Source organism: Pristiophorus japonicus, chromosome 6, assembly GCF_044704955.1.
Source record: "Pristiophorus japonicus isolate sPriJap1 chromosome 6, sPriJap1.hap1, whole genome shotgun sequence".
In the NCBI taxonomy this organism is placed as follows: Eukaryota; Metazoa; Chordata; class Chondrichthyes; family Pristiophoridae; genus Pristiophorus; species Pristiophorus japonicus.
In genome coordinates, this window is record NC_091982.1 from 48,378,486 (window position 1) to 48,404,869 (window position 26,384).

The 26,384-nt window shown below is 42.9% G+C and overlaps 1 protein-coding gene across 1 annotated transcript; it reads left to right on the top strand.

Annotated features, from left to right (window-relative positions):
- Nucleotides 1-1,066: 1,066 nt before the first annotated feature.
- Nucleotides 1,067-25,492, top strand: LOC139266110 (heat shock transcription factor, Y-linked-like). Its single transcript, XM_070883958.1, has 5 exons — nt 1,067-1,642; nt 13,820-14,543; nt 15,641-15,711; nt 23,509-23,694; nt 25,355-25,492. Exons 1-5 carry the CDS (start codon nt 1,067-1,069, stop codon nt 25,490-25,492), a joined length of 1,695 nt encoding a protein of 564 aa, XP_070740059.1.
- Nucleotides 25,493-26,384: the final 892 nt, after the last annotated feature.

A 26,384-nucleotide genomic window follows, 5' to 3' on the forward strand; every position in this document is an offset into this window, starting at 1 on the left:
GGCTTGGTGCAATTATTTTACAGTTCTAAAGAGAAGCAATGAGCATTGTATCTTGCAAAATAATCAACACTTTCTTAATAGACGGTACTAAATGACGGTGCAAGGGCACTGTATTTGTTAAAATGATCTGAAGAAGGATTTACATTTTATGAAATAATTGCATGGGCGCAGTTGAGTTCTAACCATGTGAGCAAATCTCCAGTGGGTGGTTTTGTTAAGACACCCTTGACATTGTGCATGGGAGCACCATCACCTGCAAGTTCCCCTCCAAGTCACACACCATCTTGACTTGGAAATATATCGCCATTCCTTCATCGTCGCTGGGTCAAAATCCTGTAATAGCACTGTGGGAGTGCCTTCACCACACGGATTGCAGCGGTTCAAGAAGGCAGCTTACCTTCTCAAAGGCAATTAGGGATGGGCAATAAATGCTGGCCCATGAATGAATAGAAAAAACATAAACTGTCCAAAAACTGGTCAGGACAGTAGAAGGATTGGGTGCAGTGTGGTTGTTTTGTTAGTTGCTGTTGCCAGCACTTTTAGTCGATATAAGTTTGCACAAGCCATCCAAGGAGAAAGCACCACCCTTGTAACTGCATCAACTCTTGTTCTCCTTGGTCCAGTAAAAATAGACCAGATGGTGGTGATGGGGAATCAGAAATGGCCCCTTCCACAATCCAAAATCTTTAACATGCCACACGAGTGACCATGAGCTGATGTTGTCCCAGTCCCACCCTCCACACACACACACACACACACTCCTAAAGCAGGATTTTAAGCTGATGTCTCATTTCTCCAGGGGACAGGGTGAAGGTTATCCTGATTGTGACGGCCCGTGGATTGTGGCAGACTCTATTGTGACGGCCCTGAGCACGTTGGCGGTTTGTTTTATGACGATCTGGAACTCCTCACTATATTTTAACCAACACATCACTCAACTTATTCTGTTCAGCGCCAGCTTCTGTGTAGATCAAGGATCAACCCGCCTCGTTACCTTTCGACTTCGCTTGGCACAACAGGGACACCTTCACAAAACCCCACCCCCCTCTTCCCTCCCCCCGAGGCAATGTCTGCACTCCAGAAAGCTATAAAAGTGGAAAAGGACAGCGACACTGAAGGTGACTTAAATTCCACGGCCGCGGACTCATGCTCAAGTGCTCAAAAAGAAGTCACCCCATCTACTGAGAAGACCCATGAAAGGTCTCCAGCCGGGTCAGCGTGTGACCAAACAGCAGCAGGGGACTCGGAATTGAGGACAATATTAGAAGAAAATGCTCTCCAAGCTCTGACCGAGGAGTCGGTTTTAAAAAGACCCAGGCTAGTCTACTACGAGGAGGTAGGTGACACTGACCTTATGTCACTTACCTTCCCGAAAAAACTCTGGAAAATCGTTGAGAGCGATCAGTTTGCATCCATCCGGTGGGACGATGGTGGAAACTGTGTAGTTATAGATGAGGAGTCCTTTAAGAAAGAGGTGCTGGAGCGGCGTGGTCCCTCTAGGATTTTTGAAACTGACTGCATGAAAAGTTTCATTCGGCAGCTGAATCTGTATGGTTTTAGCAAAATTCGCCAAGATTTTCAACGATCTGCCTCTCTTTCTGAATTCATTGCTGAAGAAAAAGGAGCAGTTTCAATGACCAAGGTAGAAATGCAAGTATAGAGTAACAAACAATTGTTGTCGCTAATATTGCATATTACATCACTCCCCCCTCCAAACCCAAACCTATGCCTTCTGTTCTCAAACACCACAGTTTATTAGGGAGACAGAAGGAATGGGTCAGTTAGTAAGCTAAATGAGTTACCTCAGTCTATGCCATCAGTTTCCTCAACATTTATGAATCAGCATATTTGGAAAGTGGTTTATTGCTTTGTAGGTAATATAATAATTCCAACAACAAAAAATGCATTTAACAATACCTCCCTGTCAATTGATGCAAGCAAATACTAAAACAATTATAAAATACACCTGTGAAAATTTTGCATCACAAAAATAAGTTATTTAAGCCTTTGGTAAAGGAAATAGTAACGTGCACTAGGAGACGTATAGATCTATAATGACATTCTGCATTGTCCTATGATTATTATAAATGATCTGTAAGATATGTTCTGAGGAACCAGGTTACCGTAGCACACTGAAAGAATTGGTTCCCTACAGGAGAAACATGCATGTTCTCCTTGCACGACCAACTCGTCTGCCATCTGACCAAACAAATTTCCCTTATAAAGTGCTTAAACATCAAAAAGGTAATTAAAGTCTTTCATAGTATATCATTGGAATAAATGCCAAGAGCTGATTGTCTATGTTACTTTATTTAACTTATAATCTTGACCATCACAATGCTCATAGATTATGACCAGGCTGGAGTCACTTATGGAATAAATACAATGCAGCACAATCTCCTGACCTGCATCCTCTGTGCATTTTGTACCAGAATGACCTGCAAGAGTGACTGATATGGTTGCTAAGGTGATGATGCCATAATAGGTCATTCCCTGTTGCTATGCTAGTTACATTATCTATGATGTCAGAATGTATTGGAGGCTGGACCTCTGTGATTAACAAACTTGTTACAATAGAGAATACGTGTTAGGGATTCATGCCTGTGTAATTAATCCAACCTGTGGATCTGACCAAATTACATACACCAGATACTTTGTTGGATAAATATATCCAGTGCAATTTATTTGTTCATGGATTTGTAAAGATGGACCTGCCTTGTTCTTAACAGCGTACAAGAAAGATCTCCGGTGCTATAAATTGTGTATCAAATGTATTCATAATAATTTAAAAACAGAGAATACATATATTCCCTGTTGGTTCAGTGTGTAAATACATAATGTAGTGTTGTGTTGAACCATACTGCCAGGAAGGACTGCAGTTCAATCCCTTATCTGTGCTGAAGTGGTTGCTTTCAGTCAAGGTTATGGTACTAATGACTAAAAGATTTTCGGGGTTCAGCCTCGGTCCCATTTCCTGATCACTAGTAAGTGATTGGTGCTGGAAGGTATGTGTGTGTGTTGATGTTGGGCGATGCTCCCCATGGCCACATAACCCGCTAACGCTCACTGTCTAGGCTCACACATGAAGAATGAAAAGGCCACTTGGGTGAGGTCGTGGAGGTCATTTGACACCTGTTGAATTGTACCCTAGTGTAAATCACCACATTCAGGAAGCAGAGGGGGAAACAGTCAGAAAAACAGGAGTGAAAAAAATATGAAGGAACTGCCGTTAGTGCGGTTAGAAATATTGGAAACAATGCATTATGGAATAGCATACCATACATTTCAGTAGAAGTCTAAGGTTGAGAACTGCATCTGATGTGTGTCCAAATGCGGCAAACATATCTTTAATATATAGAAAAATTGTTATGTATGTTGGGCACTCCTTATCTGAACATTGCCATTCTGTGAAACACATCCATGTCTCCAGCTCTATAATTCTAGCATTGTATGGAGCATAACAGGCTCCAGATCCCTATCACCTATACCTGTAGCAACACTAGAGCACCCGAGAGAAATTAGCTTTGTTCTGACTTTCAGTGGGCAATGCCAAGGGAGATCCACAAGTTGTTTAAATTATTCCCTCAGCCGTACCCAATTGATGTTATCACACGGGTTAGGATAATGCCACACGGGTTTATTTGATTGACAAATATTCAGTACTCCCTGATCATGACCAGGTTTGTCCAAAAGTATTTTTTCTTGCATTTTCCTTGTGTTTTGGTTCCAGATTTACTGTGGGCATGAACAGACTAGGAAAACAAATGTGAATTGCTGCAACTTTTTCCTGAACTTTTCTTGTACTCGTCCTGACACAAATGCCAACAACTTATCAAAGATTACATTTAACATTTTTATTGCTTATTATTTCTTCTTGTTTCATTCGCTCACTCGAGTTTATTCTCCCCATCATGTACAGATAGTGACTGTGAAAGGTGCTGGATTGTGTTAAAAACCCAACTGGTTCATGAATGTACTTCAGGGAAGGGGACTTGCTATAAAAAACCCTTATCTTGGTCTGGCCTACATGGGACTACAGTCCCACACACTGTGGTTGACTGTTAATGCCCTCAGGCTATCTAGAGATGGGCAATAAGCACTGCCTCGCCAAGTCATTCACATCCCAAAACAAAGTTTCAGAGCTTAGGGCCCGGGCAGCTGAAGGCACCGCCACCAATAGTTGAGCGATTATAATCAGGGCTGCTCAAGTGGGCAGAATTTGAGGAACGCAGACATCTTGTGGGGTTGTGTGGCTGAAAGAGATTACAGAGATGTGGAGGGGCAAGGGCATGGAGTGATTTGTAAACAAGGATGAGAATTTTGAAATCGAGGCGTTGCATAACCGGGAGCCAATGTAGGTCAACGAGCACAGGGGTGATGATGATGATGATGGGTGAGCGGGACTTGGTGCGGGTTAGGACACGGGCTGCCGAGTTTTAGATGACCTCAAGTTTATGTAGGCCAACCAGGAGTGCATTGGTGTAGTCAAGTCAAGAGGTAACAAAGGCATGGCTGAGGGTTTCAGCAGCAGATGAGCTGAGGCAATGGAGGAGGAGGGCAATGTTATGGAGGTGGAAATAGGCAATTTTAATTATGCTGCGGATATATGGCCGGAAGCTCATTTCAAGGTCAAATATGATTCCTAGGTTGTGAACAGTCTGGTTTAGCCTCAGATAGATGCTAGGGATGGAGTCAGGGTCGAGGGAACGCAGTTTGTGGCGGAGACCAAAGTCAATGGTCTCCGCCACAAATATTTAATTGGAGAAAATTTCTGCTCATCCAGTACTGGATGTCGGACAAGCAGTCTGACAAGTTAGAGACCATGGAGAGGTCAAGAGAAATGGTGGAGAGGTAGAGCTGGATGTCATCAGTGCACATGTGAAAACTGACTCCGTGTTTTTGGATGATATCCTCAAGGGGCAGCATATAGACGGCAAATAGGAGGGGCCAAGGATAGATCCTTGGGGGACACCAGAGGTAATGATGCGGGAGTGGGAAGAGAAGCCATTGCAGGAGAATTTCTGGCTACCATTAGATAGATAAGAATGGAACCAGGTGAGTGCAGTCCCTCCCAGCTGGACAATGGTGAAGAGGCGTTGGAGAAGGATGGAGTGGTCAACTATGTCAAAGCCTAAAGACAGGTCGTGAAAGACGAGGAGGGAGAGTTTACCTATATCACAGTCACAAAGGATGTCATTTGTGACTTTGATGAACGTTGTTTCGATACTGTGGCAGGGCGAAAACCAGATTGAAGGGATTCAAACATGGAGTTTCAAGAAAGATAGGCATGAATTTGGGAGGCGACAACACGTTCAAGGACTTTGGAGAGGAAAGGAAAGTCTAAACGCACGTAGCATTCGTAACAAAATAGATGAGTTGATGGCACAAATAGATACAAATGGGTATGATCTGATAGCCATTACAGAGATGTGGTTGCAAGGTGACCAGGACTGGGAACTAAATATTCAGGAGTATTTGACAATTCGGAAGGACAGACAGAAAGGAAAAGAAGGTGGAGTAGCACTGTTAATAAAGGATGGTATCAGGGGGTTAGTGAGAAACGATATTGGCTCAGAGGATCAAGAGGTTGAATCAGTTTGGGTGGAGATAAGGAATAACAAAGGGGAAAAGTCACTGGTGGGCGTAGTCTATGGGCCCCCTAACAGTAGCTACACGATTGGATGGAGTATAAATCAAGAAATAATGGAGGATTGTAAAAAAGGAATGGCATATTGATTGGACAAAGTAAATTGTCCAGGGTGGCCTTGAGGAGGAGTTCATAGAGTGTATCCAGGATAGTTTCCTTGAACAGTATGTTGCAGAACCAGCCAAAGAGCAGGCTATGTTAGATCTAGTACTGTGCAATGAGGTGGGATTAATAAATGATCTTGTAGTAAAAGATCCTCTAGAAATGAGTGACCATAATTTCAAATTCAGTTGGAGGGCGAGAAAGTTGATTCTCAAACCCCCTAGTTCCACTCCCTATGAGTGGAAATATCCTCTCTGCATCCACCTTGTCGAGACCCCTCATTATCTTATATGTTTCGATAAATTCACCTCTCATCCTTCTGAACTCCAATGACTACAGGCCCAACCTACTCAACATATCTTCATATGTCAACCCCCTTATCTCCGGAATCAACCAAGTGAACCTTCTCTGAACTGTCTCCAATGCAAGTATATCCTTCCTTAAATACGGAAACCAAAACTGTACACAGTACTCCAGGTCTCACCAATACCCTGTACAGTTGTAGCAGGACTTCTCTGCTTTTATACTCTATCCCCCTTGCAATAAAGGCCAACATTCCATTTTCCTTCCTGATTACTTGCTGTACCTGCATACTCACTTTTTGTGTTTCATGCACAAGTACCCCCAGGTCCCTCTGTACTGCAGTACTTTGCAATTTTTCTCCATTTAAATAGTAATTTGCTTTTCTATTTTTTCTGCCAAAGTGGATAACCTCACATTTTCCTCACATTATACTCCACCTGACAAATTTTTGCCCACTCACTTAGCCTGTCTATATCCCGTTGCAGATGCTTTGTATCCTCCACACAATTTGCTTTCCCACCCATCTTTGTATCATTAGCAAACTTGGCTACATTACACTTGGTCCCTTCATCCAAGTCATTAATATAGATTGTAAATAGTTGAGGTCCCAGCACCGATCCCTGCAGCACTCCACTAGTTACTGTTTGCCAACCGGAAAAAGACCCATTTATTCCGACTATCTGTTTTCTGTTAGTTAGCCAATCCTCTATCCATACTAATATATTACCCCTAAACCCGTGAACTTTTATCTTGTGCAGTAACCTTTTATGTGGTACCTTATCGAATGCCTTCTGGAAATCCAAATACACCACATCCACTAGTTCCCCCTTATCCAGCCTGCTCGTTACATCCTCAAAGAACTCCAGCAAATTTGTCAAACATGATTTCCCTTTCATAAAACCATGCTGACTCTGCTTGACTGAATTATGCTTTTCCAAATGTCCTGCTACTGCTTCCTTAATAATGGACTCCAGCATTTTACCAACGACAGACGTTAGGCTAACAGGTCTATAGTTTCCTGCTTTCTGTCTGCTTCCTTTTTTAAATAGGGGCATTACATTTGCGGTTTTCCAATCTGCTGGGACCGCCCCAGAATCCAGGGAATTTTGGTAGATTACAACCAATGCATCCACTATTTCCGCAGCCACTTCTTTTAAGACGCTAGGATGCAAGCCATTAGGTCCAGGGGACGTCTGCCTTTAGTCCCATTATTTTACCGAGTACTACTTCTTTAGTGATAGTGATTGTTTTTAGTTCCTCCCTCCCTATAGCCCCTTGATTATCCACTATTGGGATGTTTTTAGTGTCTTCTACCGTGAAGACCGATACAAAAATATTTCTTCAAAGTCTCTGCCATTTCCCTGTTCCCCATTATTAATTCCCCAGTCTCATCCTCCAAGGGACCAACATTTACTTTAGCCACTCTTTTCCTTTTTATGTACCTGTAGAAACTCTTACCATCTGTTTTTATATTTCGTGCTAGTTTACTTTCATAATCTATCTTCCCCCTCTTTATTATTTTTTTAGTCGTTCTTTGCTGGCTTTTAAAAGTTTCCCAATCATCTGGCCTCCCACTAGTCTTGGCCACTTGGTATGCTCTTGTTTTTAATTTGATATCATCCTTTATTTCCTTAGTTAGCTATGAATGGTTATTCCTTCTCTTACAGTCTTTCCTTCTCATTGGAATATATTTTTGTTGCGAGTTATGAAATATCTCCTTAAATGTCTGCCACTGCTCATCAACCCTCCCACACTTTAATCTATTTTCACAGTCCACTTTAGCCAACTCTGCCTTCATACCTTTGTAATCATCTTTATTTAAGCTTAGGACACTGGTTTGAGATCCAACTTTCTCACCCTCCAACTGAATTTGAAATTCAACCATGATATGATCACTCGTTCCAAGAGAATCCTTTACTAGGAGATCATTTATTAATCCTGTCTCATTGCAAAGTACCAGATCTAAGATAGCCTGCTCCCTGGTTGGTTCCACAACGTACTGTTCAAGGAAACAATCCCGGATATACTCTATGAACACTTCCTCATGGCTACCCTGGTGAATTTTCTTTGTCCAATCAATATAAAGGTTAAAATCGTCCATGATTATTTCTGTTCCTTTTTTACAAGCCTCCATTATTTAGAAACATAGAGACATAGAAATTTACAGTGCAGAAGAAGCCCATTTCGACCCATCGTGCCCTCGCCGGCCAACAAAGAGCCACATGGTCCTCGGTCAGCTGCCCTGAAGGATGCACATAAACCTATGAACAATGAACAATGGCGGACACAACTGCGATACCCCATGTATCGCAACATTTTTCACTCCACCCCACCCGGAGCCATGCGATCTCCTGGGAGAGACAAAAAACAGATAAAAACCCAGGCCAATAGGGGAAATAAATCTGGGAAATTCCTCTCCGACCCATCCAGGCGATCAAAACTAGTCCAGGAGATCACTCTGGCATATTAGATTCCCTAAAGTACTTACCATCATATCTGTGCCAGCCAGCAAGAGGTTATCCAGTCTAGTCCCACTTACCAGCTCTAGGTCCATAACCCTGCAGGTCACGGCACTTCAAGTGCCCATCCAAGCACCTTTTAAATGTGGTGAGGGTTTCTGTCTCTACCACCTTTCCAGGCAGTGAGTTCCAGACCCCCAAACCCACTGCATGAAGAAGCTTCCCCTCATATCCCCTCTAAACCTTCCACCAACCACTTAAACCTATGCCCTCTCATAATTGACCCCTCCACCAAGGGAAATAGGCTCTTGCTATCCACTATATCCAGGCCTCTCAAAATTTTATACACCTCAATGAGGTCTCCCCTCTGCCTCCGCTGTTCCAAGGAGAACAATCCGAGCCTATCCAATCTGTCCTCAGAGCTAAGATTCTCCATTCCAGGCAGCATACTAGTAAATCTCCTCTCCACCCTCTCCAGTGCAATCACATCCTTCCTATAATATGGCGACCAGAACTACACGCAGTATTCCAGTTGTAGCCTAACCAGTGTATTATACAATTTAAGGATAACCTCCCTGCTCTTATATTCTATGCCTCGGTCAATAAAGGCAAGCATTCCGTGTGCCTTCTTAACCACCTTATCCACCTGGCCTGCTACTTTCAGGGATCTGTGGACAAGCACTCCAAGGTCCCTTTGTTCATCTACACTTCTAAGTCGCTTACCATTTAATGTGTATACCCTTTCCTTATTAGTCCTCCCCAAGTGCATTACCTCACATTTCTCCAAATTAAATTCCATTTGCCACTGTTCTGCCCACCTGACCAATAGATTGATAGACTCCCAAAGCAAGCGCTCTACTCGGAACTCCTTCACGGCAAACGAGCCCAAGGTAGGCAGAGGAAAGGTTTCAAGGACACCCTCAAAGCCTCCTTGATAAAATGCAACATCCCCACCGACACCTGGGCCCTGGCCAAAGACCGCCCTAAGTGGAGGAAGTGCATCCGGGAGGGCGCTGAGCACCTTGAGCCTCATTGCTGAGAGCATGCAGAAACCAAGTGCAGGCAGTGGAAGGAGTGTGTGGCAAACCAGTCCCACCCACCCTTTCCTTCAATGCTTTTCTGTCCCACCTGTGACAGAGACTGTAATTCCCATATTGGACTGTTCAGTCACCTAAGAACTTATTTTTAAGTGGAAGCAAGTCTTCCTCGATCTCGAGGGACTGCTTATGATGATGAGTCCATGACTATCCTCTTCATTATCAACCACACAGCCAATTTTAGTGTCATCTGCAAACTTCTTACTCATACCCTCTATATTCAAATCTAAATCATTGATGTATACCACAAAGAGCAAGGGACCCAGTACTGAGCCCTGCGGAACTCCACTGGAAACATAATTCCAGTCATCCATCAACCATTACCCTTTGCTTCCTACCTCTAAGCCAATTTTGGATCCAACTTGCCACCTTGCCCTGGGCTTTTACCTTCGTGATCAGTCTGCCATGTGGGATCTTATCAAAAGCTTTGCTAAAGGCCATGTACACTACATCGTACGCACCACCCTCATCGACCCTCCTCAAAAAATTCAAACACGATTTTGCCTTAACAAATCCGAGCTGACTGTCCCTGATTAATCCTTGCCTTTCTAAATGTAGGTTTATCCTGTCCTTCAGGATTTTTTCCAATAATTTTCCCACCACTGAGGCTAGGCTTACAGGCCTGTAATTACTCGGCCTATCCCTTCTTCCTTCTTATACAAGGGTACTACATTAGCAGTCCTCCAGTCCTCCGGCATCATGCCCAAATCCAAAGAGGATTGGAAAATGATGGTCAAGGCCTCTGCTATTTCCTCTTTTGCTTCACTCAACAGCATGGGATGCATTTCATCCGGGCCTGGGGACTTACCCACTTTCAAAGCTGCTAAACCCCTTCAGGATTTTTTCCAATAATTTTCCCACCACTGAGGCTAGGCTTACAGGCCTGTAATTACTCGGCCTATCCCTTCTCCCTTCTTATACAAGGGTACTACATTCCTCTCTCACTATGTTTATTTCATCCAGAATTTCACATTCCTCCTCAATAGCAGAATCTGCATTGCCCCTTTCCTTTGTGAAAACTGACGCAAAGTATTCATTAAGAACCATACCCACATCTTCTGCCTCCACACACAGATTACCCCCATGATCTCTAATAGGCCCTACCCTTTTTTTAGTTATCCTCTTGTTCTTAACATATTTATCGAACATCTTTGGGTTTTCCTTGATTTTACTTGCCAAGAATTTTTCATGCTCTCACTTAGCATTCCTAATATCCTTTTTCATTTCACCTCTGAACTTTCTGTATTCCTCCAGAGATTCTACAGTATTTAGCCGTCGTTATATGACATAAGCTTCCCTTTTTTTCTTTATCCTCCTCTGTAAGTTCCTAGACCTCCAGGGGGCTCTAGAATTGTTATTCCCACCCTTTTTTCTTTAAGTGCACATATTTGACCTGAGCCCTCTGGATCTCCTCCTTGAATGCCTCCCACTGTTCCGACACTGATTTATGTTCAAGTAGCTGTCCATTGTGGCCAAATCACTTCTCAACTTAGCAAAGTTAGCTTTTTCCCCAATTTGGGACTTTTATTCCTGGTCTATCCTTTTCCTTATCCATAACTACCTTGAATCTGACTGAATGATGGTCACTGGCACCCAAGTGCTCTCCCACTGATGCCCAGCTTCATTCCCCAAAACTAAATCCAGAACTGCCCCCTCCCGTGTTGGGCTTGTTATATACTGACTAACAAAGTTCTCTTGAATGCATTTTAGGAATTCTGCACCCTCTATACCCATCACAATATATTTGTCCCAATCAATATTAGGATAGTTGAAATCCCCTACTATTATTACCCTATGGTTTTTAGACTTCACGGAAATTTGCCTATAGATTTGCTCCTCTATCACCCTCCCACTGTTTGGGGGTCTATAATATACGCCGAGCAGTGTGATCGCCCCTTTTTTATTTTTCAGTTTGACCCATATGGCCTCAGTTAATGATCCCTCTAACATATCATCCCTCTTCACAGCTGTAATAGTTTCTTTAATCAATATGGCGGCCCCCACCCTTTTTACCCCCTCTCTGTCCTATTGAGCTGCCAAACCTGCCCCTCTTTCACCCATGTCTCTGTAATGGCTATAATGTCATACTCCCAAGTGCCTACCTGTGCTCTCAGCTCATCCGCCTTATTCGCTATACTCCTTGCATTGAAGTATATAAAATTTAGCACTGGAAGACCTCCTTGATTATTACTTATTAACGCTTGTATCCTCTGTCTTACAGATTCACTTTCTACATTCTTGCTTTCTAATTTCAGCTTTACTTCCTTCCCTATTGAATTTGTTCTCAGGTTTCCATCCCCCTGCCAAGCTAGTTTAAACTTTCCCCCAAAAGCACTAGCAAAATTCCCCGCGAGGATATTGGTCCTGGTGTTTTTGGGGTGCAATCCATCCGGTTTGTACAGGTCCCATCTCCCTCAGAAGCGGTCCCAATGCCTCACGATTTTAAAGCCCTCCCTCCTGCACCAACTCTCCAGCCATGTGTTCATCCTCTGTATGCTTGTATTGTACTTATTAGCACCCGGAGATTACTACCTTTGAGGTCCTACCCTTTAATTTTTCTCTTAGCTCCATAAATTCTGCCTGTAGGATCTCATCCCTCTTTCTACCTATGTCATTGCTCCCGATATGGACCACGACCTCTAGCTGTTCACCCTCTCCCCCCAGAATGCCCTGCGTCCGCTCTGTAACATCCTTGACCCTGGCACCAGGGAGGCACCATACCATCCTGGAGTCACGTCTATGGCTACAAAAACACCTCCCTATTCCCCTAACTTTTGAATCCCCTACCACTACAGTTCTTTTATTCTTTGTCTCTCCCCCCCTGTACAGCTGAGCCATCCTTGGTGTCTTTGACTTGGCTGTGACTGCACTCCCCAGAGGCACCATCGCTCTCACCGGTGCTCAGAAGAGAATATCTGTTAGAAAGCGAGATGGACTCAGGGGGGACTCCTGCACTACCTGCCAAGTGTTCTTCATCCGTCTGGTGGTCACCCTCCGCCTGCACGCTTTTAAGCTGTGGGATGACCACCTCCTGAAATGTGCTATCCACGTAGCTCTCAGCCTCGCGGATGCACCGTATTGACTGCAGCCTCCGCTCAAGCTCCGAAATGCGGAGCTCGAGTAGTTGAAGCTGGAGACACCTCCTGCACACATGGTTGTCTAGGCCGCACGAAGCGTCCAGGACTTCCCACATGCTGCAGGACAAGCACTCCACAGGACTGAGCTGCCCTGCCATCCCTCTAATTAGAATTATCTTTTATAAAAGAGAAGAGGTACTTACCAATGAGGCAGGCTTTATCCTCCCGTTGCTTGCCGACTTCCGGGCCTCCCGCTCCTTGCCGACCACCGACTGTATAGTGTTCCCTCCTTTCTTGATTTATAATCCGTCAAACAATGTAGCTACTGTTAGGGGGCAGGTGGGCAGGCAATTAGAATCGCCCTGGCTTTTACCTGTCCGAAAGCTGCCATGATTGCAACATCTGCAATTTTTAACCTGCTCTCTTGAGCAGGCAGCACGTGCCCGGAGCCCACAGGGTCCTTCTCTATATATGCACGTTGCGACCCGATGACATATTCGAGACCCGACTGTAATTTTAACTCAGACCTAAGTGGGGAAATCCATCTGGAGATAAAATCGGGGCCGCAGCATATATTACTAGGGTTGTCACCCCTCCAGGATTGCTCTGCAGTGCCTAGGAATCAAAGACTAATCTTCAGAACACTGCTGCGAGCAAACCTGGGGAGAAAAATCATACGGGCATTAAAAAACTGTGTAAAAAATGTTTTTATTTGAATGTTTTTGTCTATTGGTTATAAAAATATCAGACATGGGGGGCAGGTTGGGAAGGGCTTTTTCTAACTGTCAAGAATCATCCAATCGGATAATGAAGAGTCTATTCACATTCCAATTGGTGTGGACAGGCTGTGCACCGTGAGGATGGAGGTGTTGGGCGACCAATGGTAGGAGTGTGGCACGGTTGGAGGCAGGAGCTGACAGCTCCAGGAATACACCCAGCCAGAGTTGGCAACCCTGTATATTCCAATACTGATCAAAAATGATCACAGTCCTTTAACTCCCTTAAGGCCAAGGCACAGTTTTGTGGTGCAGAAATGCCCCAGTTTACAGTATAAATCCAAAAGAATTCAGGGTTGAAAAGGTTAAAAGTCAGTTATAGCCAGTGATTAATAAAATTATGGTATTTTTATTTCAGTTTCAGTTTTACCATAACCTGAATTTCAGAAGAGATTACCCTCACCTGCTGCCCAGAATGAAGCGAAGAGTTGGGATTAAAAGTGCGATTCCTAATTTTAACTGCACAGAAGGGGATTCCAATAGTGACTTCCCTGTCAGTGGGGGGACACCAGGTGGCCCGAGACAACTAATACAGACTTTAGCTGTACAGCAGAACAACTTAGTGTCACCTACGAGGGAAAATGAGCAAAAATTTGCATTCGAAAGTAATCTCAGCAATCAACGCGTCACCAATACTGGGAACACAAATGGCTCTGGCAATTCGGCTCCCCCTGCCCTAGCAGTGAGACCAGCCGACCATATAGCTACAGAGCAAAGTGCTAAAGTAAACCAAATGACTCAGTTTCATCCGTCACAACATGGCGGCCTGTTCCGGGCTGGTAATCATGCTGTGGAGACCAGCAGCACCACTTCAGCTACCTCAGTGTATCATCTTATGCCCCCTATGGCTGCTGGTTTTGGACCTATGATGGGGATGCCGGGTTTCCAAGGCATGTATCCTGACCTTGCTGCGGCCGCTGCACAAGCACACCTGGCCAGTTTGTTGCCATTTTGCAATCCGTGGTTCTCCATGCCCATGATGGCGGCTGCTTCTGCTATTTCCATGTCATCGGGGTCTTCGGTTCACCATCACCGGCCTCCGCCACACCACCACCACTGCCCCAACTGCAACTGTCAAGGAGGTAGTGCATCGTCCACAAGAAGCGGTCCCAGAAACAGTGATTATATGACAGGTCCACACAGATAAGAGTAATTAAAGTGATGAAGACACCTTACCCAGAAATGATACCTAAAGAACATGTTACAATAAACTCCTGAACATATGTTCTTATCAACATTGGTGTATTTGCCTGTGATTTTTTCCCTGTTCTCTTCCTTTGCTGTCGCTCTGTTTATTAGTCTCCTTACCTGACTTTTGAGAAGTTCCTTTAATTGTTGCTGCTTGCCATAAAAATCATTAATTATTTTCCTACCAAAATGGGTGCATCGTGAAATGGAAATATGGTAACTGTAAAGAAGCATTATTGTTTAATGATTAAAATTGACACAGTACTAGGCTGAGCTTAGACTGAAATATAAACTACAACTTTGGTTTATTTTTTATGAACATTAAAATGTTGTTAAAAACTGTATTCCTGATTTGTATATCTGTTGCAACCTGTTGCCCCTCTGGAAGGGTCTGCAAGCTGTAAGAATAAGAAAAAAAATAAAATACTAAGAAAGAAAAAGCTGTAGTGATTTGACAGTTGCGTCTACGTTTAAATTGATAAATAAACTCACTCACCACTCCAGTTGCTGTTTTAAAAAAAAAACCCTTTCAGAACTTTGCCTAACCCATCAATCTTCAAAGAATTTATTTCTCCCCAATTGCCACGTAATCCTAAATGTCAAAAGGGGAAAAATAGCTAAAGCTGCTGACATTATTCCATTAGATTCAGATTCAGGAGCCTGACTGAGTAAAAATGGAGAAATATTCCCACAGGAAATGGTCCCAGAGACAATGTTCCGGCCCTAAGTATATTTAGTGGTCCTTATTAGATGTGATAGTCATAAGAACATAAGAACATAAGAAATAGGAGCAGGAGTAGGCCATACGGCCTCCCAAGCCTTCTCCGCCATTTAATATGATCATGGCTGATCCGATCATGGACTCAGGTCCACTTCCCTGCCCGCTCCCCATAACCCCTTATTCTCTTATCGGTTAAGAAACTGTCTACCTCTGTCTTAAATTTATTCAATGAATCTGGTCACAAACCTTTATCTTTATGCTTATTTACAGATTGTCCAATTTTGGACATCTTTGATCCTTTCTGCAGTCTAATTGGACATCAGCCATCCATTGGACAATTGGTTAGATCTTGGTGACCAGTGTTAGTGCTAAAACTACTCCCCTGAGGCCTGCTTTGAGGAGACAGTTCATGTAGAGAGTTCCCCTGCAGTGACTAGTCACACAGCAGACTCTGGGCCAAGGAGAGCACCACCCATTCATGATCACAGTGCATTGGAACGTTCTATCCCCCCAAAAAAACTTGCTCACAAGACTCTGAGGAACAGTTTTATACCAAACATTAGTAAGTGACTGCAACTCTCTTGGATTTAGGATGACGTGTCAATTCTGAAGAATTGACTTGTCCTTTTAAATGGTTGCACAAGGCAAGGCGTATCCCAAGAGGCTGATGTAGAGTTCCTCGGTCCCCCTCCCCTCCTACCCCTTGCTCAAACATTCTTTAGTAAATGGCACTCTTGATGAAGGAAGTAGTGTTTGAGGTGAAATCGTTGTCAGAGGGTAGAGATTTACATCAAACACCACCCATGCAAAAAATGTGACTGGAACGGAAATGATTTATAAAATTGTTTTCAAGTTGAGGTCTCTGTGAGAGTACAAAGAATCATCGAATGTTACAGCACAGGCTCTTCGGCCCATCAAGTCTGCTTTCGTGTTTTTCTCGAGTCACCAAATCTAATCCCACTCTGCTATACACTCCTTATATCCTTTAATGTTCCTCTCTTTCAACCAACTATCTAATTCCTTTAAAAAAAATATTTAGGGACTCTGCTTCAACAATGTGTTGTAGCAGACAATTCCACATTCTGGCCACTCTCTCTGTAAAGCTTTTTTTTCTAACTGCCCCTTTAATTATTTTTGTGATTACCTGTCCCACCAAGCAGTGGAAACAATCTATTATATTTATCCTATAATAACCCTTCATAACCTTGAAGACCTTTATCTGGTCACCCCTCAACCTTTGCATCAGTGGAAAAACCCTCATCTATGGTAACATCCCAATGAGTCTACTCTATAGCTTTTCGAATATTTTCCATTCACTTTTTATAACTGTAAACTGTAAACAATACTCCTACTGAGGCCTAACTAACATCTTGTACATGTTCAACATCATCCCTATGCTTTTGTATCCTATGTCTCTGGCTACAAATCCAAGGATTCTGTTATTGGTCATATCTACCTGAGTTGCCACCTTATTGACCGACGTATATGCACACTAAGGTCCCTCAGCTCCTCTATTCCATTTAAGGTCTTACCATTTAACATATACATTCTTCTCCTATTCTTGCATCCAAAATGCACTAATTTAATTTGTTTCTATATTGAACTGCGACTGCCACCTCTCTTCCCACCTATGTCTTCCTCTAGTCATTCACAAGGCCCATTAAAATTTGTTACAACCCTTCCCCCAATTTGGTGTCATCGGTGAATTTAATTATTATTTATGCTATTAGGCTTATCAGGTTATCTGCATTTGCAGTGAGAAAGCGAGAGACCGAGTATTGTATATGTCAAAAGTATGTGAAAACAAAAACAATGATTTGGTTTCCTTTTTGAAAATGTTTGGCAACAGTCGTGGTTTTTAAGTTATTAGACAACTTTGTTAGGTATCCTGTAAAACATTTTAAATATGAATGCTGAGTTGCTATTTTAATTCTTGTTGGGTGCTATGTGGCACACTGTGTTGTACTTTTATACTGCAAGTATAGATTATGATAAATGTTAGCAACATGATTAAATTAGATGTGTTCCACTGTCAATATGTTTCTTATTATGTCACAATAACTGATTTGGTGCCTTAAGTTGTTTCCTCATGCCTTCCGAAAGCAGTTTAACGTCATCTAGAGTTTAATTGTAGAACACCCCAACTCGGAATGTTTTTATTTTGTGCTGTGAGTTTATGGTGGTCCCAGGACAAGCACCTTCTGAGGATTGGTAGGTGAATCACCCAAGCTCATGGACAATATGCTCCTCGAGCAGCTGCTAAGAAGCACTGTGAGAGTCACTCCCAATGACTGTCCCTTCCGATCCACACCTCCTCCTTTCTTTGGCATGATGCACTGTGAGTTGGTTGACCAAATCTTAAAGGCTTAATTGTTATTATCATGAATATTAATAATTTAAAGGATTAGTTTTGTTGCTGTTAGCAATTGTACGAACAGAGTACACAATGGGATCCAGAACTTAATCCCAATCACAAGAAAAGACTGTCATCACTCAAGGTCTTCACGCATTGATTGAAATTGTGGCTCCCAGATTAGTCTGCATTGTGCTTCTTTGATTTCTTATAGTGTGTCTATGTATTATACATCCAGTACAACAAATGCTTAGAATTCTTTGTAATTTCTGTTTTTCTTTTGATTGAATAATGTTACAATTTTTCATGGATGGATGTCCATGGTAGGATGTCTTCAATGTTTGTTTTTGTAGTAACCTTCATATTGTTTCTATAAAGGGGATACTTTCCACCTGAAATGCCTAATAACAATAAATGTTACAAAAATGTTGAACAGTGCATCCACCCAGGTCTGTCAGTCACTCTTTGTTATTGTGTTATATGCTTGAAAATGATTGATTAAAGGCAATTTATGCACAGCATTTTGGATAAAAGGAGACCCCCGTCAAACTGACATCATGAAGTTCTGCTCCAGTGACATTACAAGCTGTGGCAGAACTCTTTAATTTCCATCGGTATGAGTTTTTCCATCTCCTACATTTGCCATCCTTATGAACCTGAGCTGTTGGTAAGCTGTTCTTCATTCTGAGCATGAAAAGACCAGGAAAATGGGTTGAGAAATCCCAGAATAACTTCATCATGGACCTGTACAGCCAACAGAGAGAGAAGACTGCCATCCCATTAGTCTGAGGCTTGGATTCAAACCCAGGTTCCAGAATCGAAGGATAGTGCATTACCCACTATCTCACTATTACCCGCTATTACCAGCACTCCGAATTCAGAGGTAACCTCAAACTTTGTGTACATATTTTGGTCTTCTCCTTTAAAACAGACACCTCCTTAAGTAACAAGTGTTTTATTTTGCAGTTGTTTGGAGGATTTCTGCAAAGAACCTTGTATGTCCCAGTGCAATCTTGGCAAGGCAATTTCATTTTATCAGATAAGTATTATTGAGTATTGTTACATTTTGAGAATGCACATGGTTTTATAGCAACTTCTTGCATTTTATACTAGTAATAGAACCGTTTATCAGTGAAACATATAGACAAATAGTTTATTGTTTGCAGTCTTAATTACATCACAGTAATTGTCCTGATGTTTGGTAGCTTCATTGTGACATTTTAATGCCCCTCGGTGTTTAATCCTTAGCCTGCTGGGATGTTAAGGGAAATTTCTCTCTCCTTGGGCTGACAAGTTGTACATGTTCAGCTCATGAAGCCATTCAGACATCAGGAATCAGGCTTTGTTTAGCTTATGTCCAGTTTCCCTCCTGCCCCCCCCTCCCCCCCCACCCCCGCCTCTCCTGAAAGTGTTGACTCTGTTTTGGGGTGCAGATCCCAGACCCTGGCAGCCAAGTGGCCAATCCCTTCATGTGTGATCTTAGACAGTGAATGTTGGCAGACTATTTTGACAATATTTGATGAGTAATCTTTCCTGCAGATCAATATGTTGGGTTAAAAGAACCTAAATAACCGACAATTAGGTTAATTTTAAAAGAGCTTACATTTTATATTGCATTTTTATGTTTGTATAGTATATAAGCAGAACATCATATTTCACTGTTATGGGGGTTAATATACAACTCACTCACAACAGTGCTGATGTAACTTAATAGTGAAACACAAAGAGATGACAGTTATGTTCATTCCATATAACTTGAATGTATTTATCGGATTACCTTATAGCACAAACCCTTGTTTAGCACCTCAAAATTAACTTGTTTGCCTGTTGAACAGCTGCCCTGACTTTCCATTAATCCTTTTAAAAAAAAAACAGATCTGCTTGTGCCTCAGTATAATGCGCTGCACTTTACATTGTTTTGTAACCTGCTGACATGGTTTAAATCTTGTTGTGGGGCTGTGGTTAAGGGTGAAGCAAGAGTGTGGGGTTGTTTCAGTGGTGGACAGAGGACCCTCGTTATATTGTCAAAATGCGGCAGAGCTAGGCCTGATGACGCAACAAGGAATCACTGTAACTAAGGGATCAAGATATTTGCCATGAGCTAAATATTCTGAACAAGTGCTTTTAAAATGCTGGTATGTATTCTTGTGTCAGTGAATCTTGGTGCAGTATGGGTTGCTTCTATTTCAAAGTCATTAGTAAAGGTGAATTTTAATCCATAAACTCTTACTCATAAACTCAGGGTTAGTACTGGAGGCATAGAGGAACTCGGAAGGATTGTTTTCATGAATAGGTTTATTAGAAAATTGAGTCCATTATCACAAGGACAGCAAGTAATCAGGAAGGCGAATGAAATGTTGGCCTTTATTGCAAGGGGAATGGACTATAAAAGTAGGGAAGTCTTGCCACAACTGTACAGAGCGTTGGTGAGACCACACCTGGAGTACTGCGTACAGCTTTGGTCTCCTTATTTAAGAGCGGATATATTAGCATTGGAGGCAGTTCAGAGAAGATTCACGAGGTTGATTCCTGGGATGAAGGGGTTGTCTTATGAAGAAAGGTTGAGCAGATTGGGCCTATACTCGTTGGAGTTTAGAAGAATGAGAGGAGATCTTAGTGAAATATATAAGATTCTGAGGGGGCTTGACAGGGTAGATGCTGAGAGGATGTTTCCCCTCATGGGGGAATCTAGAACTAGGGGGCATAGTTTCAGAATAAGGGGTTGCCCATTTAAGACAGAGATGAGAAGGAATTTTTCTCTCAGAGGATTGTGAATCTTTGGAATTCTCTACCTCAGAGAGCTATGGAAACTGAGTCATTGAATATATAGAAGGGTGAGATTGACAGATTCTTGAACTATAGGGGAGTCAAGGGTTATGGGGAACAGGCAGAAAAGTGGAGTTGCGGCCAAGATCAGTTCAGCCATAATCCTATTGAATGGCGGAGCAGACTCGAGGGGCCATATGGCCTACACCTGCTCCTATTTCTTACGTTCTTATATAAGTAGTGATTGAAGCTAAGTATCACACATTTAAGCGAGCATCAGAAAAACACTTGAACAAGTAAATATTAAAGGTCATACAGAAAGAGCAAAAAGAATGCTAACAATAGATAGCTTCAATGTGCAGCTGGCACAGGTGCAGTAGAACAATGGCTTCCTTTTACATTGAAATCTCGATGATTCATAAATCTTTCATTGAAATGTGGCTTCAGAATGTCACCGAGATAGATGTCACAAATTGGCAAACCCCAATATTTACTCATACTTTCCTCAGGCTTGTGGTTGCAATGATAAACTATGGTTGCAGTGATTCATTGACAGTCTGTAACATTGGTTGTTCTGGGAGCACTGGGTGAGGCCACCATTATCATTGTATTTTATAACGAAATGTGGAGTATGAAATATAATATGATTCTGGCAGACTTTTGTTTAGTCCAGAATTTTGGCTCATAGCAATTTTGTTAGTTATATGCCAGATAGAGCACAGCTGCAGTGTACAGGTCAGCCAGAGTGATGTCAACCTCTTTAACATTCATTGCAGGAAAGGGAATAGGATAATGTTACAAGTACTGCACACTGGGCTATCAAGTCATTGAATCATACAGCACAGAAGGAGGCCATTCGGCCCATTGTGCCTGTGCCGGCTCTTTGAAAGAGCTATCCAATTAGGAAATGCTTTCCTTTTCAAGTGTATATCCAAGGGTGAAGATTAATGATTAGTTTAATGCATTTTTGCCAAACAGAAACACGTTAGAAAAAGAAAATCTGGGCCAGAAAAACTCATCAAACGTCAATTTTTAATAAATTCTCTTCTCCTTTCCCTTCGCTCTCCAAACAAATAAATCTCCGCAACCCTTCCCCCACAATTATTATACATTAATACTTAAACCAACCTGTAATATTATATATTATTATTAAACCAACCCAGAGCCCAACAGATCTATGCGATATGACTATATTATTATACATGAATACTTAAATCACAGATTGACGCGCAGAACACTTCTGTGCAGCTACCGGTCTTTGGCCCAGCTTCCGGTTTGTTGGAAGCAGTCGCTCCATGAAAAATAATTCTCCTCATCTTCCCTCTGGTTCTTTTGCCAATTATTGTAAATCTGTGTCCTCCAGTTCTCAACCCTTTCTGCCAATGGGAACAGTTTCTCTCTCCTCTGTCCAGACACCTCATGATTTTGAACACCTCTATCAAATCTCCTCTCGATCTTCTCTGCTCCAAGGAGAACAACCCCAGCTTCTCCAGTCTATCCACGTAACTGAAGTCCCTCATCCCTGCAATCATTGTCATAAATCTTTTCTGAACCCTCTTTAAGGCCTTCACATCCTTCCTAAAGTGCAGTGCCCAGAATTAGACATAATACTCCAGTTGAGGCCGAACCAGTGTTTTATAGCGGTTCATCATAATTTTCACGCTATTTACTCTTATACCTCTATTCATGAAGCCCAGGATCCCATAAGCTTTTTTTAACTGCTTTCTCAACTTGCCCTGCCACCTTCAACGATTAATGCACACATACCCCTAGGTCGTTATGTTCATGCATCTCCTTTAGGATTGTACTATTTCTTTCTCTCCTCGTTCTTTCTAACAAAATGTATCAATTCACACTTTTCTGCGTTAAATTTCATCAATGGTTGAGTGATTATAATCGCTTAACCATTGGCGACTGTGCCTTCTGTTGCCTGGGCCCAAAGCTCTGGGATTCCCTCCCTAAACTTCTACCCTCTCTACCTCTCTTTCCTCCTTCAAGATGTTCCTTAAAACCTACCTCCTTGACCAAGCTTTTGGTCACCTGCCCTAATTTCTCCTTATGTGGCTTGGTGTCACATTTTTTGTCTCATAATACTCCTTTGAAGCGCCTTGGAACGTTAAAGGCACTATATAAACACACGTTGTTGTTGTTGTTGTTGTCACGTGTCTGCTCATTCGACCAGCCTGTCTATGTCCTCTTGAAGTCTATCACGATCCTCTCACTATTCACTATACTTCCAAGTTTTGTGTCATCTGCAAATTTTGAAATTGTGCCCTGTACACCCATATCCAAGTCACTAATATATATCAAGAAAAGCAGTGGTCCTGGTACCAACCCCTGGGGAACACCACTGTATACATTTCTCCAGTCCGAAACACAACTGTTCACCACTACTCTCTGTTTCCTATCACATAGCCAATTTCGTATCCATGCTGCCACTGTCCCTTTTATACCATGGGCTTCAACTTTGCTGGCAAGCCTATTATATGGCACTTTGTCGAATGCCTTTTGGAAATCCACGTACACCATGTCAACCGCAATCAAAAACTCGATCAAGTTGGTTAAACACAATTTGCCTTCAACAAATCCATGCTGGCTTTCCTTAATTAATCCACACTTGTCCAAGTGACTGTTAATTTTGTCCCTGATTATTGTTTCTAAAAGCTCCCCCAATACTGAGGTTAAACTGACCGACCTGTAGTTGCTGCGGTTAACCTTTTTTGAACAATGATGTAACATTTGCAATTCTCCAGTCGTCTGGCTTCCTTCACCTCCCTCAGCATCCTAGGATGCATTCCGTCCGGTCCCGGTGACTTATGAACTTTAAGTACAGCCAGCCTTTCTAGTACCTCACCTTTATCAATTCTTATCCCATCCAGTATCTCCTCTGCCTCTTTCTTTACTATGTCTATGGCAGCTCCGTTTGGCAGGCCACGTGGTTTGCATGCCAGACACGAGACACCCTAAACAACTGCTATATGCGGAACTCCTTCATGGCAAACGAGCCAACGGTGGGCAGCGGAAACGTTACAAGGACACCCTCAAAGCCTCCCTGGTGAAGTGCGACATCACCACTGACGCCTGGAAGACCCTAGCCGAAGACCACACTAGGTGGAGAAAGTGCATTCGGGAGGTCGTTGAGCTCTTCGATTCTCAACGCTGCGAGCGTGAAGAGATCAGGCGCAGGCAACGGAAGGAACGTATGGTAATTCAGTGCCACCGCCACCCCCCTCCCCTTCCCCCGATGAATATCTGTCCCAACTGTGACAGGGACTGTGGCTCTCCTATTGGACTGTTCAGCCACCGAAGAACTCACTTTAGGAGTGGAAGCAAGTTTTCCTCGATCTCGAGGGACTGCCTATGATGATGCTATGGCAGGATCTTCTTCCTTGGTATCCTCAGCCATACCCTCCGCCTCCATGCGTAGGTCTCCTTTTTGGTCCCTAATTGGCCCCACCCCTCCTCTTACTATTTATTTGCTATAGAAGACTTTGGATTATCTTTTATGTCAGTTGCCATTCTATTCTTATACCCTCTCTTTGCCCCTCTTATTTTTCTTTTTTCACTGCTCCTCTGAACTTTCTTTATTCAGCCTGATTCTCAGATGTATTCTCGATCTGGCATCTGTCATACGCGTTCTTTTTCTGCTTCATCTTACTCTCTATCTCTTTCGTCATCCAGGGAGCTCTGACTTTAGTTGCCCTATCTTTCTCCCTAATGTGAATGTATCTCTACTGTACCCGAACTATTTCCTCTTTAAAGACCATTGTTCCACTACAGTTTTGCCTGCCAATCTTTGATTCCAATTACCCGGGCCAGATCCATTCTCATCCCACTGAAATTGGCCTTCCTCCAATTAAGTACTTTTACTCTAGATTTCTCACTGTCCTTTTCCATAGCTAATCTAAATCTTAATTTACTATGATCGCTGTTCCCTCAATGTTCCCCCTACTGATACTTGCTCCACTTGACCTACCTCATTCCCCAGAACCAGATCCAGCAATGCCTCCTCCCTTGTCGAGCCGGAAACGTACTGATCAAGAAAGTTCTCCTAAACACCCTTCAGAAATTCTTCCCCCTCTCTGCCCTTTACACTACTATTATCCCAGTCTCTATTAGGATAATTGAAGTTCCCCATTTTCATTACTCTATAGTTCTTGCTTCTCTCTGTAATTTCTCTGCAAATTTGCTCCTCCATATTTTTTCCACTTTTCAATACACTTAGTAGTGTAATGGCACCTCTATTATTTCTTAACTTTAGCCATATAAATTGTTGACCCCATCCAGGACATCCTCTCCAGTATAGTAACACTCTCCTTTACCAATACTGACACCGCACCTCCTATCTTTCCTTCCCTATCTTTACTGAACACTGTATATCCAGGAATATTGAATACCCAATCCTGCCCTTGAGCCAGGTCTCCGATACTGCCATGGCATTATATTCCCTAATTGCATTGTAAGGTTACTTTCTGACCTTGCTTTTGGTAATGTGACTACAGTTGCAGTTTAATGTGGCAGTAATAACCTATGTTGTGCTGAATGTGAAACTTGGACAGAGCTGTTTGCTGGAGGCATGCCATGCAGCTTTTACGCAGCCTAACATGGTGAAAGGAAAGTCACTGTGCCGATTATAATTTTCCCATCCACTTTACTGCCTTTCCTTACCTTGGCAGACTTCCCGAGACTTTTAACCTTTTCTCTCATCTGCTCCCACATAGATACAGCACTGACCCTGTCCACCACCTCATGTCAAGCAGAATGCCCCATGAGAGAAGTGTGCCCTGAGGTCCTAAACAGGGCAACCCTTCCTCCAGTAGCAGCAGAATATTGAGGTGCCTTGCCTCATGCCTGGCTATTTCCAGCTTTCTGCACAGCCAGAGTCAAGACCCTTTTCAACAGCAGCTGAAACCTTTCAGGAACTGCAGCTGCACACCATTTCCCACACCGGACAACAAGTTCCCAACGACAGGCCCACGTACCCACTGAAGTCGTGCTTGTGAAATCTGCTGACTTCAGCCCATCACAACCTTCGCAAACTACACTCTCACATCTCCTGTGTAGCAACGGACAGCTCTAGTTTTCCTGCTCTTTAGCATCTCCATTGGAACTTATCATTTGGGTCTGCACACTCAGCAGGGAATTGACAAGTGAGTGAACTATGAGACGATAAACTGACATCCTTTCTTGCTGCGGGCACTGTATGAGAGACAATTAGTGATTAGCCAGCAGTGAGCTTTCCCTTCCATTCACCAAGTCAACTAACCTGTGCAACTCCCAATGTGTTACTCACCGATGTCAGTGGAGCAGCTCCTTACAGAGTACGATCATGTCTGAATCTCATGAAGTTAGCATTCAAACATACTACTCTAAATATTCCTATCGTTAGGGTTCCTGTGCAGTGACTCCATATAATTCTTTGTTTCAGCAGCTTACTACAGACTGCTGGGATAGCATAACCACAGGGACCTTTTTTGAAGTATGCACTACTTCCAAACACTGGTGCCAGTGTGATTGATGTCTTTTCAGAATGATTTTGAACTGCCTTTTTTTTCCGGTCTCTGCTAATTTGCTACGATTTATTTAGTCTTACCTCCCTGAGCACCAGCTGTGGCTCAATGGGTAGTACTCTCGTTTCTGAGTGAGAAAGTTGTGGGCACAAGTCCTACTCCAGAGACTTGGGGCTAGAAATTGCATAGCTCCCTGTTTGGGGGTGATAATGTTTGCGGGAACGCAAAAGTATCGTCGGGCCATACACAATTGATTCCGACGCAAACTTCCGGTTTAGTGCTCCAAGAGGGAAGTGGAGCACTAAATCAAGTGCTACCACTTCCCTTAGAGCGTTAAAGTGAGCAAGAGGGGCGGTAGCGGCAGAGCGTTATGCAATGTTCGGGG

Bases quoted from the DNA above. Each gene is read 5' to 3' on its own strand.
- LOC139266110 (XM_070883958.1), top strand. From the start codon at position 1,067: ATGTCTGCACTCCAGAAAGCTATAAAAGTGGAAAAGGACAGCGACACT. The intron at 15,712-23,508 runs GTTAGATCTTGG...AACGGTGGGCAG, and splicing joins AGCCATCCATTGGACAATTG to CGGAAACGTTACAAGGACAC. The intron at 23,695-25,354 runs GTAATTCAGTGC...GGCTATTTCCAG, and splicing joins GGCAACGGAAGGAACGTATG to CTTTCTGCACAGCCAGAGTC.